This window comes from Bombina bombina, chromosome 1 (genome assembly GCF_027579735.1).
Source record: "Bombina bombina isolate aBomBom1 chromosome 1, aBomBom1.pri, whole genome shotgun sequence".
Taxonomy (NCBI): domain Eukaryota; kingdom Metazoa; phylum Chordata; class Amphibia; order Anura; family Bombinatoridae; genus Bombina; species Bombina bombina.
In genome coordinates this window covers 304766098-304785830 of record NC_069499.1, presented here as the reverse complement: position 1 = coordinate 304785830, position 19733 = coordinate 304766098, and the positions used below count along the sequence as shown (strand labels likewise).

General features: G+C 38.2%; 1 protein-coding gene and 1 non-coding gene across 2 annotated transcripts in view; one reads left to right on the top strand and one right to left on the bottom strand.

Moving 5' to 3' along the window:
• Positions 1–19733, bottom strand: part of CLASP1 (cytoplasmic linker associated protein 1) — a 905754-nt gene that overhangs the window by 759997 nt on the left and 126024 nt on the right. The window contains exons 3-6 of the mRNA XM_053712150.1: positions 4895–4973; positions 4276–4379; positions 1358–1449; positions 1206–1281 (exon numbers count right to left, since the gene is read on the bottom strand). Of these exons, the coding sequence (XP_053568125.1) occupies positions 1206–1281; positions 1358–1449; positions 4276–4379; positions 4895–4973 (351 nt within the window). The remainder of the gene's footprint in view (positions 1–1205; positions 1282–1357; positions 1450–4275; positions 4380–4894; positions 4974–19733) is intronic.
• LOC128646136 (U4atac minor spliceosomal RNA) lies at positions 5335–5463 on the top strand. The gene has a single exon (XR_008400207.1). It is a non-coding gene; the product is annotated as a U4atac minor spliceosomal RNA (small nuclear RNA).

Genomic DNA, 19733 nt, shown 5'->3' with positions numbered 1-19733 from the left:
ATTGGGTGAAACATAGAAAATTGCAGTCCCTATGCAGTATTAGAAAATCTGTAGAATTTTGGTAAACATTGCATAAAAAAATGAAGAAAAATATAATTTCTAGCGATATGGTTCAAAAACTCCACCATCACTTTAATCAAAGCATTTATTGCTTGGCCACAGGACCCAATACAAAAAGAAGCCCAGGCACACGATGTAAAAAAAACTTTTTCAGTGGCATTTGTAATATTTTAAACAGAATTTACTTTCATGTGCGTTTACGAACAATTAACTGTCTTTTCTAACCATTCACTTTATTTTGCCCATTTCAAAGCAATTAGATCTGAAAGAACTAAAATAGAATAATAAAAAGACGTAACATTCAGTAAAAAGCTTCTGACTACTTAGTACACATCCTGTAAATCAAGAAACATTCTGATATCTAACAAACACTGAATAAACTTATTTGGAGGTGCATATCATATTTCAAAGGTGAAAAGGAAAAAAACTAAATAGATTCTTACAGCAATAAGTTGTGATGAAATAAAAAGCATCGCACCATTACTAAATGTATTATGGGTTGAAATGTGCGCCATCTATTGGTTGGTCATAGCATAACAAATAGTATACTATCAATTATTAGCTCGTATTTGTTAAACAATTCTGATTTTCTCCCTTAAACAATTCAGATTTTTCTCCATTAAACATTAATAAAGATTCCATCACACAAAAAAATGAAAAAAAAACAAATAAAATAAAAAAATAATAAAACATCTTTAAATCGTCTGCATTGCAAGACAGCTAAAAAACGAATCGGTTGCAATACTGCTATTTACCAATAGATGGCAACATATTGATAGCGAGAACCACATCATGCAGATGAAAACACATTTGTTGTAATTTATATAAAGTTGAAGTAAATAGACATATTAATCCAAATGCATTTCTCTTCTCTATGCAAACATTAACAGTGTCCTGAAACATGTTTATGATAAATGTTATTTTTAATTTACTTGGTTCAAACTGTTTCAGTTTACAACCGCATATTTGAGTTGCTCAGTAAAAACTATATCTCTTTTGAAACATGTTACGTCCACTGATTGCTACAATTCACTTACTTTAAACAAGGTAAGAAGAAAGGTTTACAAAATTCCCTTTGTGTTCACTTCTTAAATACATTTTTGCTTTATAATTTGAGGCGAACCATTTATATACCAGGCACTTACTTGACTATTAGGATCCCCCAGCAGATTACATATATGTGGGACAAGCTTGCTCAGCGTCAGACTATTGGCTCCATATCTAGAAGGCACAAGAAAAATGACTCGGAGCACAAGTAAATGCAATATAAATACATTTATGTCAGTATGAGACTTACATGTTAAGCGTTGCAATAAGGCAGAGACAAACTCCCTCCCGAGTACGGAAGTTCTTGTGTTTGAATCCTCCGAGCATCCGATCCCACACGTACTGAAACGTGAGAGCGGAGAGAGGAGATACATGACATGGAAATACAATAACCCAAATTATTTATCGCTCTAAAGTGTAGAACAATCCCTGAAAATGGCTAGAAACTTCCACTAGTAGTCTCGTTATTTAACCGGCTGCAAACTAAATGACAGTGGGTTGTGTAATTATTAATCTCAACTCGGTTATACACGGTGGGACGGAAGAGTTTAAATGAGAGGGGTAACATACACTGTGGGACGTATATGTATATGAGCGGGATAACAATATATATACTGTATATATATATATATATGAGCGGGATAACATGCACTGTGGGACGTATATGTATATGAGTGGGATAACTTTATATATATGAGAGGAGTAACATACACTGTGGGACGTATATGTATATGAGTGGGATAACTTTATATATATGAGAGGAGTAACATACACTGTGGGACGTATATGTATATGAGTGGGATAACTTTATATAAATGAGACGGGTAACACACTGTGGGACGTATATGTATATGAGCGGGATAACAATATATATACTGTATATATATATATATGAGCGGGATAACATGCACTGTGGGACGTATATGTATATGAGCGGGATAACAATATATATACTGTATATATATATATATATATATATATGAGCGGGATAACATGCACTGTGGGACGTATATGTATATGAGTGGGATAACTATATATATGAGAGGAGTAACATACACTGTGGGACGTATATGTATATGAGTGGGATAACTTTATATATATGAGAGGGGTAACACACTGTGGGACGTATATGTATATGAGTGGGATAACTTTATATATATGAGAGGAGTAACACACTGTGGGACGTATATGTATATGAGTGGGATAACTTTATATATATGAGAGGAGTAACATACACTGTGGGACGTATATGTATATGAGTGGGATAACTTTATATATATGAGAGGAGTAACATACACTGTGGGACGTATATGTATATGAGTGGGATAACTTTATATAAATGAGACGGGTAACATACACTGTGGGACGTATATGTATATGAGCGGGATAACAATATATATACTGTATATATATATATATATATATGAGCGGGATAACATGCACTGTGGGACGTATATGTATATGAGTGGGATAACTTTATATATATGAAAGGAGTAACATACACTGTGGGACGTATATGTATATGAGTGGGATAACTTTATATATATGAGAGGGGTAACACACTGTGGGACGTATATGTATATGAGTGGGATAACTTTATATATATGAGAGGAGTAACATACACTGTGGGACGTATATGTATATGAGTGGGATAACTTTATATATATGAGAGGAGTAACATACACTGTGGGACTTTATATATATGAGAGGAGTAACATACACTGTGGGACGTATATGTATATGAGTGGGATAACTTTATATATATGAGAGGGGTAACACACTGTGGGACGTATATGTATATGAGTGGGATAACTTTATATATATGAGAGGAGTAACATACACTGTGGGACGTATATGTATATGAGTGGGATAACTTTATATATATGAGAGGAGTAACATACACTGTGGGACGTATATGTATATGAGTGGGATAACTTTATATATATGAGAGGAGTAACATACACTGTGGGACGTATATGTATATGAGTGGGATAACTTTATATATATGAGAGGAGTAACATACACTGTGGGACGTATATGTATATGAGTGGGATAACTTTATATATATGAGAGGGGTAACACACTGTGGGACGTATATGTATATGAGTGGGATAACTTTATATATATGAGAGGAGTAACATACACTGTGGGACGTATATGTATATGAGTGGGATAACTTTATATATATGAGAGGGGTAACACACTGTGGGACGTATATGTATATGAGTGGGATAACTTTATATATATGAGAGGAGTAACACACTGTGGGACGTATATGTATATGAGTGGGATAACTTTATATATATGAGAGGAGTAACACACTGTGGGACGTATATATGTATATGAGTGGGATAACTTTATATATATGAGAGGGGTAACACACTGTGGGACGTATATGTATATGAGTGGGATAACTTTATATATATGAGAGGAGTAACATACACTGTGGGACGTATATGTATATGAGTGGGATAACTTTATATATATGAGAGGAGTAACATACACTGTGGGACGTATATGTATATGAGTGGGATAACTTTATATATATGAGAGGAGTAACATACACTGTGGGACGTATATGTATATGAGTGGGATAACTTTATATATATGAGAGGAGTAACACACTGTGGGACGTATATGTATATGAGTGGGATAACTTTATATATATGAGAGGAGTAACACACTGTGGGACGTATATATGTATATGAGTGGGATAACTTTATATATATGAGAGGGGTAACACACTGTGGGACGTATATGTATATGAGTGGGATAACTTTATATATATGAGAGGAGTAACATACACTGTGGGACGTATATGTATATGAGTGGGATAACTATATATATATGAGAGGAGTAACACACTGTGGGACGTATATGTATATGAGTGGGATAACTTTATATATATGAGAGGAGTAACACACTGTGGGACGTATATATGTATATGAGTGGGATAACTTTATATATATGAGAGGGGTAACACACTGTGGGACGTATATGTATATGAGTGGGATAACTTTATATATATGAGAGGAGTAACATACACTGTGGGACGTATATGTATATGAGTGGGATAACTTTATATATATGAGAGGAGTAACATACACTGTGGGACGTATATGTATATGAGTGGGATAACTTTATACAGGCTGCAAGTCACGTGTGTACCTGAGGATTTGAGGCTTGTTCCATAATTTTTATTAGGAGAGTTTGATCTTGCTCTCGAACTGAGTCCTTGGCATCTCCCAACCGATCCATTAAACTTGGCAGAACTGGTGGGGAAGAATGGACAGCGTTAATACTGATTTACAAAAAATCTTAACGTCTTTATTGCCAAAAATCGACAACCGCTTTTCATGGCAGCTAAACTGCAAATCACATTGCATACTGCTGATAGCAATAACAGGTTAATGCAGCATTTTTATCAAACGGATTTTAATGGACACTGGTTTTATTTGCTGAGTCTAATGGATCAGAAATTATATTCTTAAAAGTAATGAAGGGCTTTCACATAGGTGTCACTTCTAAAATACCTGAAGAATTAGTACTACATTATATGGAACGATCTTATGTTATAGGTTCATAAGGCACCGTACTCAAACAAAATAGTTTTAGTGAAATAAAGAACCCATATTGTTAATATAGTCATGGTTATCTAATTATGGATTGTGATCTGAAATATGTGTATGCCCCAGCATTGATGGTAATACAGGTCCAATTTTAATGCACAAACTGACAAGAAATGCAAAAAAAAAAAAAAAAATGCAGATCTACTAGAAGCACTTACCTGTTCCAATCTGTTGTCTAAACCTATCTTGCAACCTTGAAACTAGTGCAGACAAAATATCCATTCCCAGCAAAGCAACCTAAAAGAAAAAAGGGGAAATATAACTATAATATATAAACACATATAAACAGTAATCTATTTTATTCTTCATGAAAAAAGAAAGAAAAAAACACGAGTCCCATAGTAAACTACAGTGCATAATACATGCAAATCACAGCTAGGTGGCGCGCTGCATTATGGGTAATGACACGATTCTTTAAAACACGGCAATAAAAACATGAATCGTTTATTAGAAAAGAGCATTAATACAAAACATTTTCTAAAAGAAAATATTCTAATACACCGTGAAGTTTTAAATTTACAGTTATGGAAAGAAACGTCACCCTAAGTGTAAAGCAGCTTTCGTTCTTTCCAGCAAGTTCCAAACCCTTCCGTATTTAACCATCCTTCTCTTGGGGTAGAGCTGCTGTTCAATGAACGTCTAGTGAGAACAGTACTGCTAACGCCGATAACCAACACATTAGCATCACTAGTGTTTATAACATTAGAAAGGTGCAATTTTTGGAACCCAATAAACCCATATGATATAGTATCAAAATAAGAAATCGCTACAAAACTATGTAATGACGTCAATTAAGAAAAATACGAAACAATTTGTAAGATAGGAGTCTTTTTATCAGAAAGAAAATACAAATTAACAAATCCTCTATCGCTGTATCTTTTACAACTTCACAAATGATACTCATAAACCTATATCCCCGTTTTATCACTTTCAGCACAAACTTTGAAACGCTGTGTTTCCGTGTGTTGTGATTACAATAACCACAACTGCTGAGCGACAACGTAGCTGTGAACGAGTTTAGAGAAGGTAACGATTTTAGCGAAGAAAAGGCCACTAGATGGCAATATTCACACGCTGCCTTAATAAAGCATGTGGCAAACCAAAACAGGAAACCTTCCAACACACAAACTACACACACTAAGTTGTGAAAATACCAAGCAAATGCCTCTCTCCGAAATTCCATCATATGTTCAAACCTAAAGGGACATATAACCCATTTTTTCTTTCATGATTTAGTAAGGATATGCAATTTTAAACAACGTTCCAAGTTACTTAAATTATCTACTTTGCTTCAATTCTTTTGAGGTCCTTTGTTAATAACATATCTAAATAGCTGCTGATTGGTGGCTGCACAGATGTCACGTGATCGACTCACCCATGTGTATTGCTATTTCTTCAAAAAAGGATATCTAAAGAATGAAGCAAATTAGATAATATGGAATACATTGGATTTGTGTTTAAAATTGAATTATTAAAGAAAAATATGGGTTTCAGGTCCCTTTAACCTATCCCTATGCGCTGCTCTGCAACTGTATATATTTCTTGCAAACTGAACTGTAGCTTGATCCCTTTTACCAGCTAATTCACAGAAATGAATTATTTTGGTCTAAGAGTAAGGCATTAGCTGGAATGTGTCTGACCCTTCATACCTTGTTCCTTATGTTCTACCACTTGTCTTTAAAAGGGCACTAAATACATTTTATAACCTGAGTATTGAGGTTACACAGTGGGGATGAAGCTGGATGTGGGGGAATACTAAATAAACTTTATACAGCAACTTGAATAATGCTTGGCATTTCCCTTCTCATGTCCAACACAATTTAATAGGTATAGCATCTTGCAAGTATTTTATTCAGAGGATAACCTCCTGCCACCACAGGTGATAGCCTGCAACATGGAGAATTTACACACATGAGGGAAATGTGAATGTAGGAGATAGAGTGGCAGATAGTACAATGTGGAGAGTGTCTTTGGCTAATTTTTCCTGCTTCAATACATGGCATCCAGTGAACTAAAATAGAGCTACTTATACATAAATCCTTGCGAAATTTGTTGAAACATATACCTGGGCAGCAAAAAGTGTTAGGTTGAGGAAGGATTGGCTATAGGGTGTAGCACCCTCCCTGCAGCAAGGGAAGAGAGGGGGGGAATCATCTCTATTGCTCCTATAATAATACTTTCAATCCCTAGACCAGTGGTTCTCAACCAAAGTGACCTCAAGGCCCGGCAAATTTTAGCTGGACATGTCCAGGGCCCAGTAGTATGTATGTGTATGTATATATATATATATATATATATATATATATATATATATATATATATATATATATATATATATATATATATATATATATATATATATATATTAAGCATCAGGGATTTGCCCTATCAGTAACTAAGCAGTTCAGTGTGGGTTTAGTCGGGGCCCTGGAGTGTGGGGGTCCTGCCGAGGGTCTGTCGCTGTGAGGGCCATGGGGTGTGAGGTCTGGCCCTGGAGGTTGGGGGCCCTTTCTTTGGCCCTTAATGTTGAGGGTCCTGGCTCTGGAGGTTGATGGGCCTGTTGGGGTTAGGGCAGGGAGGCTACCATGTTCATTTGCATACATTTGAATACATTTGGGTCAGTGTGAGACAGTTTTCCTGGGGCCTTGATTGGTCTCAGTCTGCCCCTTGTGTGCAGTGGGGTAAGAGTGTGCAGTGGGGGCATGACAGGTCAGGGCCCACCAGCAGGGCTATCACGGCCCGGTACTGGGCCACGGCCCGGCTGTTGAGAAACCAGGCCCTAGACCACATTACCTTATTCATATAGTTGTCTGATTGTCTCATTCAATAATGTCAACAAGAAGACCGATAAAAGAGGACAAAACACCTAAGGCACCTAACATAAATACCTTCTTTAGATCTTCTCAAACTTCAAAAACATCAAAGTCTGCAGATACAGGTTCAGAAGAACCGGAAAAGAGAATGACACTGACTGCATACAAATGGAAGAAGACCTAACACCAGTGACAAACCTGATCTGAGGACTCTGGTTTCAAAAAAATAAAAAAATGATATATCTACAAATTATGAGAAGTTGTGGAATAAAATAGATAACATGCACACTTCCGTAACCAACAGTCTTGCAGAAATCAAATCTGAAATAGACTTGGGAGGAAGGATAGATTCCTTGGAAGAACATACAGATTCTATAGTAGGGGATCTTAAAGAAGTGTCTCGGTCAGTTGTCTCTCAACATCAAATAAATTAATGAGATGCAGGAAAATCTGGAGAATAGAAGCAGGAGAAATAATAATCAGATTGAAAGGAGTACCTGAATCCATCTCCAATAAAGATATCCTCTCCTACATGGCCCAGCTTTTCCACCAGGAAACTGGGAAATCTGAAAATTATAGTTTGGGGATTGAGAGAGCACACAGAGCCCTTTGGCCCAAGCCTAAAGAAGGGTTACCTCCTAGAAATATCATCAAACTGGTTTTGTTTCAAGACAAAGACAAGATCATGCAGGCTGCCAGCAAAAACAAAATTTATGCTTACCTGATAAATTTCTCTCTCTTGCGATGTATCGAGTCCACGGATTCATCCATACTTGTGGGATATTCTCCTTCCCTACAGGAAGTGGCAGAGAGAGCACCCACAGCAGAGCAGCCTATATAGCTCCTCCCTTAGCTCCACCCCCCAGTCATTCGACCGAAGGCTAGGAAGAAAAAGGAGAAACTATAGGGTGCAGTGGTGACTGAAGTTTTTTTAAATAAAAATATACTACCTGTCTTAAATAGACAGGGCGGGCCGTGGACTCGATACATCACAAGAGAAAGAAATTTATCAGGTAAGCATAAATTCTGTTTTCTCTTGTAAGATGTATCGAGTCCACGGATTCATCCATACTTGTGGGATACCAATACCAAAGCTTTAGGACACGGATGAAGGGAGGGACAAGACAGGTACCTTAAACGGAAGGCACCACTGCTTGTAGAACTTTTCTCCCAAAAAACATAATTTATGTAAGAACTTACCTGATAAATTCATTTCTTTCATATTAGCAAGAGTCCATGAGCTAGTGACGTATGGGATATACATTCCTACCAGGAGGGGCAAAGTTTCCCAAACCTCAAAATGCCTACAAATACACCCCTCACCACACCCACAAATCAGTTTAACGAATAGCCAAGAAGTGGGGTGATAAGAAAAAAGTGCGAATGCATATAAAATAAGGAATTGGAATAATTGTGCTTTATACAAAAAAATCATAACCACCACAAAAAAGGGCGGGCCTCATGGACTCTTGCTAATATGAAAGAAATGAATTTATCAGGTAAGTTCTTACATAAATTATGTTTTCTTTCATGTAATTAGCAAGAGTCCATGAGCTAGTGACGTATGGGATAATGACTACCCAAGATGTGGATCTTTCCACGCAAGAGTCACTAGAGAGGGAGGGATAAAATAAAGACAGCCAATTCCTGCTGAAAATAATCCACACCCAAAATAAAGTTTAATGAAAAACATAAGCAGAAGATTCAAACTGAAACCGCTGCCTGAAGTACTTTTCTACCAAAAACTGCTTCAGAAGAAGAAAATACATCAAAATGGTAGAATTTAGTAAAAGTATGCAAAGAGGACCAAGTTGCTGCTTTGCAAATCTGATCAACCGAAGCTTCATTCCTAAACGCCCAGGAAGTAGAAACTGACCTAGTAGAATGAGCTGTAATCCTTTGAGGCGGAGTTTTACCCGACTCGACATAGGCATGATGAATTAAAGATTTCAACCAAGATGCCAAAGAAATGGCAGAAGCTTTCTGGCCTTTTCTAGAACCGGAAAAGATAACAAATAGACTAGAAGTCTTTCGGAAAGACTTAGTAGCTTCAACATAATATTTCAAAGCTCTAACAACATCCAAAGAATGCAACGATTTCTCCTTAGAATTCTTAGGATTAGGACATAATGAGGGAACCACAATTTCTCTACTAATGTTGTTGGAATTCACAACCTTAGGTAAAAATTCAAAAGAAGTTCGCAACACCGCCTTATCCTGATGAAAAATCAGAAAAGGAGACTCACAAGAAAGAGCAGATAATTCAGAGACTCTTCTGGCAGAAGAGATCGCCAAAAGGAACAAAACTTTCCAAGAAAGTAATTTAATGTCCAATGAATGCATAGGTTCAAAAGGAGGAGCTTGAAGAGCCCCCAGAACCAAATTCAAACTCCAAGGAGGAGAAATTGACTTAATGACAGGTTTTATACGAACCAAAGCTTGTACAAAACAATGAATATCAGGAAGATTAGCAATCTTTCTGTGAAAAAGAACAGAAAGAGCAGAGATTTGTCCTTTCAAAGAACTTGCGGATAAACCTTTATCTAAACCATCCTGAAGAAACTGTAAAATTCTCGGAATTCTAAAAGAATGCCAAGAAAAATGATGAGAAAGACACCAAGAAATATAAGTCTTCCAGACTCTATAATATATCTCTCTAGATACAGATTTACGAGCCTGTAACATAGTATTAATCACAGAGTCAGAGAAACCTCTTTGACCAAGAATCAAGCGTTCAATCTCCATACCTTTAAATTTAAGGATTTGAGATCCTGATGGAAAAAAGGACCTTGCGACAGAAGGTCTGGTCTTAGTGGAAGAGTCCACGGATGGCAAGAGGCCATCCGGACAAGATCCGCATACCAAAACCTGTCAGGCCATGCCGGAGCTACCAGCAGAACAAACGAGCATTCCTTCAGAATCTTGGAGATTACTCTTGGAAGAAGAACTAGAGGCGGAAAGATATAGGCAGGATGATACTTCCAAGGAAGTGATAATGCATCCACTGCTTCCGCCTGAGGATCCCGGGATCTGGACAGATACCTGGGAAGTTTCTTGTTCAGATGAGACGCCATCAGATCTATTTCTGGAAGCTCCCACATTTGAACAATCTGAAGAAATACCTCTGGGTGAAAAGACCATTCGCCCAGATGCAACGTTTGGCGACTGAGATAATTCGCTTCCCAATTGTCTATACCTGGGATATGAACCGCAGAGATTAGACAGGAGCTGGATTCCGCCCAAACCAGAATTCGAGATACTTCTTTCATAGCCAGAGGACTGTGAGTCCCTCCTTGATGATTGATGTATGCCACAGTTGTGACATTGTCTGTCTGAAAACAAATGAACGATTCTCTCTTCAGAAGAGGCCAAGACTGAAGAGCTCTGAAAATTGCACGGAGTTCCAAAATATTGATCGGTAATCTCACCTCCTGAGATTCCCAAACTCCTTGTGCCGTCAGAGATCCCCACACAGCTCCCCAACCTGTGAGACTTGCATCTGTTGAAATTACAGTCCAGGTCGGAAGAACAAAAGAAGCCCCCTGAATTAAACGATGGTGATCTGTCCACCACGTTAGAGTGTCGTACAATCGGTTTTAAAGATATTAATTGAGATATCTTTGTGTAATCCCTGCACCATTGATTCAGCATACAGAGCTGAAGAGGTCGCATGTGAAAACGAGCAAAGGGGATCGCGTCCAATGCAGCAGTCATAAAGACCTAGAATTTCCATGCATAAGGCTACCGAAGGGAATGATTGTGACTGAAGGTTTCGACAAGCTGAAATCAATTTTAGACGTCTCTTGTCTGTCAAAGACAGAGTCATGGACACTGAATCTATCTGGAAACCCAGAAAAGTTACCCTTGTCTGAGGAATCAATGAACTTTTTAGTGAATTGATCCTCCAACCATGATCTTGAAGAAACAACAGAAGTCGATTCGTATGAGATTCTGCTAAATGTAAAGACTGAGCAAGTACCAAGATATCGTCCAAATAAGGAAATACCACAATACCCTGTTCTCTGATTACAGACAGAAGGGCACCGAGAACCTTTGTAAAAATTCTTGGAGCTGTAGCTAGGCCAAACGGCAGAGCCACAAACTGGTAATGCTTGTCCAGAAAAGAGAATCTCAGGAACTGATAATGATCTGGATGAATCGGAATATGCAGATATGCATCCTGTAAATCTATTGTGGACATATAATGCCCTTGTTGAACAAAAGGCAAGATAGTCCTTACAGTTACCATTTTGAACGTTGGTATCCTTACATAACGATTCAATATTTTTAGATCCAGAACTGGTCTGAAGGAATTCTCCTTCTTTGGTACAATGAAGAGATTCGAATAAAACCCCAGCCCCTGTTCCAGAACTGGAACTGGCATAATTACTCCAGCCAACTCTAGATCTGAAACACATTTCAGAAATGCTTGAGCTTTCACTGGGACACGGGAAAGAAAAAATCTCTTTGCAGGAGGTCTTATCTTGAAACCAATTCTGTACCCTTCTGAAACAATGTTCTGAATCCAAAGATTGTGAACAGAATTGATCCAAATTTCTTTGAAAAAACGTAACCTGCCCCCTACCAGCTGAGCTGGAATGAGGGCCGCACCTTCATGTGGACTTAGAAGCTGGCTTTGCTTTCCTAGAAGGCTTGGATTTATTCCAGACTGGAGATGGTTTCCAAACTGAAACTGCTCCTGAGGATGAAGGATCAGGCTTTTGTTCTTTGTTGAAACGAAAGGAACGAAAACGATTAGCCCTGTTTTTACCCTTAGATTTTTTATCCTGTGGTAAAAAAGTTCCTTTCCCACCAGTAACAGTTGAGATAATAGAATCCAACTGAGAACCAAATAATTTGTTACCCTGGAAAGAAAGGGAAAGTAGAGTCGATTTAGAAGACATATCAGCATTCCAAGTTTTAAGCCATAAAGCTCTTCTAGCTAAAATAGCTAGAGACATAAACATGACATAAACTCTGATAATATCAAAAATGGCATCACAGATAAAATTATTAGCATGTTGAAGAAGAATAATAATAGTATGAGAATCATGATCTGTTACTTGTTGCGCTAAAGTTTCCAACCAAAAAGTTGAAGCTGCAGCAACATCAGCCAATGAAATAGCAGGTCTAAGAAGATTACCTGAACACAGATAAGTTTTTCTTAGAAAGGATTCAATTTTCCTATCTAAAGGATCCTTAAAGGAAGTACCATCTGACGTAGGAATAGTAGTACGTTTAGCAAGGGTAGAAATAGCCCCATCAACTTTAGGGATTTTGTCCCAAAATTCTAATCTGTCAGACGGCACAGGATATAATTGCTTAAAACGTTTAGAAGGAGTAAATGAATTACCCAAATTATTCCATTCTCTGGAAATTACTTCAGAAATAGCACCAGGAACAGGAAAAACTTCTGGAATAACCACAGGAGATTTAAAGACCTTATCTAAACGTTTAGATTTAGTATCAAGAGGACCAGAATCCTCAATTTCTAAAGCAATTAGTACTTCTTTAAGTAAAGAACGAATAAATTCCATTTTAAATAAATAACATAATTTATGTAAGAACTTACCTGATAAATTCATTTCTTTCATATTAGCAAGAGTCCATGAGCTAGTGACGTATGGGATATACATTCCTACCAGGAGGGGCAAAGTTTCCCAAACCTCAAAATGCCTATAAATACACCCCTCACCACACCCACAATTCAGTTTAACGAATAGCCAAGAAGTGGGGTGATAAAAAAGTGCGAAAGCATATAAAATAAGGAATTGGAATAATTGTGCTTTATACAAAATCATAACCACCACAAAAAAAGGGCGGGCCTCATGGACTCTTGCTAATATGAAAGAAATGAATTTATCAGGTAAGTTCTTACATAAATTATGTTTTCTTTCATGTAATTAGCAAGAGTCCATGAGCTAGTGACGTATGGGATAATGACTACCCAAGATGTGGATCTTTCCACACAAGAGTCACTAGAGAGGGAGGGATAAAAATAAAGACAGCCAATTCCTGCTGAAAATAATCCACACCCAAAATAAAGTTTAACAAAAACATAAGCAGAAGATTCAAACTGAAACCGCTGCCTGAAGTACTTTTCTACCAAAAACTGCTTCAGAAGAAGAAAATACATCAAAATGGTAGAATTTAGTAAAAGTATGCAAAGAGGACCAAGTTGCTGCTTTGCAGATCTGGTCAACCGAAGCTTCATTCCTAAACGCCCAGGAAGTAGAAACTGACCTAGTAGAATGAGCTGAAATTCTCTGAGGCGGAGTTTTACCCGACTCAACATAGGCAAGATGAATTAAAGATTTCAACCAAGATGCCAAAGAAATGGCAGAAGCTTTCTGGCCTTTTGTAGAACCGGAAAAGATAACAAATAGACTAGAAGTCTTACGGAAAGATTTCGTAGCTTCAACATAATATTTCAAAGCTCTAACAACATCCAAAGAATGCAACGATTTCTCCTTAGAATTCTTAGGATTAGGACATAATGAAGGAACCACAATTTCTCTACTAATGTTGTTGGAATTCACAACTTTAGGTAAAAATTCAAAAGAAGTTCGCAACACCGCCTTATCCTGATGAAAAATCAGAAAAGGAGACTCACAAGAAAGAGCAGATAATTCAGAAACTCTTCTGGCAGAAGAGATGGCCAAAAGGAACAAAACTTTCCAAGAAAGTAATTTAATGTCCAATGAATGCATAGGTTCAAACGGAGGAGCTTGAAGAGCTCCCAGAACCAAATTCAAACTCCAAGGAGGAGAAATTGACTTAATGACAGGTTTTATACGAACCAAAGCTTGTACAAAACAATGAATATCAGGAAGAATAGCAATCTTTCTGTGAAAAAGAACAGAAAGAGCAGAGATTTGTCCTTTCAAAGAACTTGCGGACAAACCCTTATCTAAACCATCCTGAAGAAACTGTAAAATTCTCGGTATTCTAAAAGAATGCCAAGAAAAATGATGTGAAAGACACCAAGAAATATATTATAGAGTCTGGAAGACTTATATCTCTCGAGATACAGATTTACGAGCCTGTAACATAGTATTAATCACAGAGTCAGAGAAACCTCTTTGACCAAGAATCAAGTGTTCAATCTCCATACTTTTAAATTTAAGGATTTCAGATCCTGATGGAAAAAAGGACCTTGTGACAGAAGGTCTGGTCTTAACGGAAGAGTCCACGGTTGGCAAGAGGCCATCCGGACAAGATCCGCATACCAAAACCTGTGAGGCCATGCTGGAGCTACCAGCAGAACAAACGAGCATTCCTTCAGAATCTTGGAGATTACTCTTGGAAGAAGAACTAGAGGCGGAAAGATATAGGCAGGATGATACTTCCAAGGAAGTGATAATGCATCCACTGCCTCCGCCTGAGGATCCCGGGATCTGGACAGATACCTGGGAAGTTTCTTGTTTAGATGGGACGCCATCAGATCTATTTCTGGAAGTTCCCACATTCGAACAATCTGAAGAAATACCTCTGGGTGAAGAGACCATTCGCCCGGATGCAACGTTTGGCGACTGAGATAATCCGCTTCCCAATTGTCTATACCTGGGATATGAACCGCAGAGATTAGACAGGAGCTGGATTCCGCCCAAACCAAAATTCGAGATACTTCTTTCATAGCCAGAGGACTGTGAGTCCCTCCTTGATGATTGATGTATGCCACAGTTGTGACATTGTCTGTCTGAAAACAAATGAACGATTCTCTCTTCAGAAGAGGCCAAAACTGAAGAGCTCTGAAAACTGCACGGAGTTCCAAAATATTGATCGGTAATCTCACCTCCTGAGATTCCCAAACTCCTTGTGCCGTCAGAGATCCCCACACAGCTCCCCAACCTGTGAGACTTGCATCTGTTGAAATTACAGTCCAGGTCGGAAGCACAAAAGAAGCCCCCTGAATTAAACGATGGTGATCTGTCCACCATGTTAGAGAGTGTCGAACAATCGGTTTTAAAGATATTGATTGAGATATCTTCGTGTAATCCTTGCACCATTGCTTCAGCATACAGAGCTGAAGAGGTCGCATGTGAAAACGAGCAAAGGGGATCGCGTCCGATGCAGCAGTCATAAGACCTAGAATTTCCATGCATAAGGCTACCGAAGGGAATGATTGTGACTGAAGGTTTCGACAAGCTGCAATCAATTTTAGACGTCTCTTGTCTGTTAAAGACAGAGTCATGGACACTGAATCCATCTGGAAACCCAGAAAGGTTACCCTTGTCTGAGGAATCAAAGAACTTTTTGGTAAATTGATCCTCCAACCATGATCTTGAAGAAACAACACAAGTCGATTCGTATGAGATTCTGCTAAATGTAAAGACTGAGCAAGTACCAAGATATCGTCCAAATAAGGAAATACCACAATACCCTGATTACAGACAGAAGGGCACCGAGAACCTTTGTAAAAATTCTTGGAGCTGTAGCTAGGCCAAACGGCAGAGCCACAAACTGGTAATGCTTGTCCAGAAAAGAGAATCTCAGGAACTGATAATGATCTGGATGAATCGGAATATGCAGATATGCATCCTGTAAATCTATTGTGGACATATAATTCCCTTGCTGAACAAAAGGCAAGATAGTCCTTACAGTTACCATTTTGAATGTTGGTATCCTTACATAACGATTCAATATTTTTAGATCCAGAACTGGTCTGAAGGAATTCTCCTTCTTTGGTACAATGAAGAGATTTGAATAAAACCCCATCCCCTGTTCCGGAACTGGAACTGGCATAATTACTCCAGTCAACTCTAGATCTGAAACACATTTCAGAAATGCTTGAGCTTTTACTGGATTTACTGGGACACGGGAAAGAAAAAATCTCTTTGCAGGAGGTCTCATCTTGAAACCAATTCTGTACCCTTCTGAAACAATGTTCTGAATCCAAAGATTGTGAACAGATTTGATCCAAATTTCTTTGAAAAAACGTAACCTGCCCCCTACCAGCTGAGCTGGAATGAGGGCCGCACCTTCATGTGGACTTAGAAGCAGGCTTTGCCTTTCTAGCTGGCTTGGATTTATTCCAGACTGGAGATGGTTTCCAAACTGAAACTGCTCCTGAGGATGAAGGCCACCTCCATCGGAGGCAAAGTTTGTAAAACTGAATTGTGGGTGTGGTGAGGGGTGTATTTATAGGCATTTTGAGGTTTGGGAAACTTTGCCCCTCCTGGTAGGAATGTATATCCCATACGTCACTAGCTCATGGACTCTTGCTAATTACATGAAAGAAATGAAGATTTATCAGCATCAACCTCTGAGACAGAATCCTCTGAACCAGAAGAGTCATTAGAATCAGAATGATGATGTTCATTTAAAAATTCATCTGTATAAAGAGAAGTTTTAAAAGATTTTTTATGTTTACTAGAAGGAGGAATAACAGACATAGCCTTCTTGATGGATTCAGAAACAAAATCTCTTATGTTATCAGGAACATTCTGAACATTAGATGTTGATGGAACTGCAACAGGTAATGGTACATTACTAAAGGAAATATTATCTTCATTAACAAGTTTGTCATGACAATTAATACAAACAACAGCTGGAGGAACAGCTACCAAAAGTTTACAGCAGATACACTTAGCTTTGGTAGTTCCAGCACCAGACAGCGATTTTCCTGAAGTATCTTCTGACTCAGATGCAACGTGAGACATCTTGCAATATGTAAGAGAAAAAACAACATATAAAGCAAAATTGATCAAATTCCTTAAATGACAGTTTCAGGAATGGGAAAAAATGCCAAGGAACAAGCTTCTAGCAACCAGAAGCAAAGAAAAATGAGACTTAAATAATGTGGAGACAAAAGCGACACCCATATTTTTTTAGCGCCAAATAAGACGCCCACATTATTTGGCGCCTAAATGCTTTTGGCGCCAAAAATGACGCCACGTCCGGAACGCCGACATTTTTGGCGCAAAAGAACGTCAAAAAAAATGACGCAACATCCGGCGACACGTATGACCCCGGAAACAGAAAAGATTTTTTGCGCCAAAAAAGTCCGCGCCAAGAATGACGCAATAAAATGAAGCATTTTCAGCCCCCGCGAGCCTAACAGCCCACAGGGGAAAAAGTCAAATTTTTAAGGTAAGAAAAATAATTGATTCAAGTGCATTATCCCAAATATGAAACTGACTGTCTGAAAATAAGGAATGTTGAACATCCTGAGTCAAGGCAAATAAATGTTTGAATACATATATTTAGAACTTTATTAAAAAAGTGCCCAACCATAGCTTAGAGTGTCACAGAAAATAAGACTTACTTACCCCAGGACACTCATCTACATGTTTGTAGAAAGCCAAACCAGTACTGAAACGAAAATCAGCAGAGGTAATGGTATATATATATAAGAGTATATCGTCGATCTGAAAAGGGAGGTAAGAGATGAATCTCTACGACCGATAACAGAGAACCTATGAAATAGACCCCGTAGAAGGAGATCACTGCATTCAAAATAGGCAATACTCTCCTCACATCCCTCTGACATTCACTGCACACTGAGAGGAAAACCGGGCTCCAACCTGCTGCGGAGCGCATATCAACGTAGAATCTAGCACAAACTTACTTCACCACCTCCATAGGAGGCAAAGTTTGTAAAAACTGATTTGTGGGTGTGGTGAGGGGTGTATTTGTAGGCATTTTGAGGTTTGGGAAACTTTGCCCCTCCTGGTAGGAATGTATATCCCATACGTCACTAGCTAATGGACTCTTGCTAATTACATGAAAGAAATAGCCTCCGAAGAAGCAAAAGAATCGAATTTGTAAAATTTGGAAAAAGTATGAAGCTAAGACCAAGTCGCCGCCTTACAAATCTGTTCAACAGAAGCCTCATTTTTAAAGCCCATGTGGAAGCCACTGCTCTAGTAAAATGAGCAGTAATTCTTTCAGGAGGCTGCTGGCCAGCAGTCTCATAAACCATACGGATGATGCTTTGCAGCCAAAAAGAAAGAGAGGTAGCTGTAGCCTTTTGACCTCTCCGCTTACCAGAATAGACAACAAACAATGAAGATGTTTGACGGAAATCTTTGGTTGCTTGTAAGCAGAACTTTAAAGCACGAACCACATCAAGATTGTGCAACAGACGTTCCTTCTTTGGAGGAGGATTAGGACACAGCAAAGGAACAACAATTTCCTGATTGATATTCCTATTAGAAACAACCTTAGGAAGGAATCCAGGTTTGGTACGTAAAACCACCTTATCTGCATGGAAAATAAGATAAAGTGAATCACACTGTAAAGCAGATAACTCAGAAACTCTTCGAGCCGAAGAGATAGCTACTAAAAACAAAACTTTCCAAGATAGAAGCTTAATATCTATGGAATGCATAGGTTCAAACGGAACCCCTTGAAGAACTTTAAGAACCAAGTTTAGGCTCCAATGGCGGAGCAACAGGTTTAAATACAGGCTTGATCCTGACCAAGGCCTGACTAAAAGAATAGACGAAGCAGATATTTGTCCCTTTAAGGAACTAGCTGATAATCCCTTCTCCAATCCTTCTTGGAGAAAATACAAAATTCTAGAAATCCTAATCTTACTCCATTGGATTCACACCAACAAAGATATTTGCGCCAAATCTTATGATAGATTTTCCTGGTGACAGGCTTTCTAGCCTGAATCAGGGTATCAATGACCGACTCAGAGAAACCACGCTTTGATAGAATCAGGCAATAGTATGAAATTAACATTCACAAAATTACTTTATTGCCGATTCTCGGCACAGGCTGCAATTTATTGATTCTAACCTCCTATGGTGGGTCATGCTATATGAAACAAAGTAACCTACTAATCCTGTAATAGGTATGTGGTGTCATGTCAACTCCTCGGTAACCTTCATTTTAAACAAATGTGAAATATACTTTTATAGCAGATTACATCACATCTCACATCAGAACTACCTAGAGGTAATCTACATACACACACACACACATCCCAAATCAAAAGTTTTAATCTTTATAATGAAAACAAATGAAATTATAAGCAGAAGAATCAAACTAAAACAGCTGCCTGAAGTACTTTTCTAACAAAAACTGCTTCTGAAGAAGAGAAAACATCAAAATGGTAGAATTTAGTAAAAGTATGCAAAGAAGACCAAGTTGCCGCTTTGCAAATCTGATCAACAGAAGCTTCATTCTTAAAAGCCCAGGAAGTAGAAACTGACCTAGTAGAATGAGCCGTAAT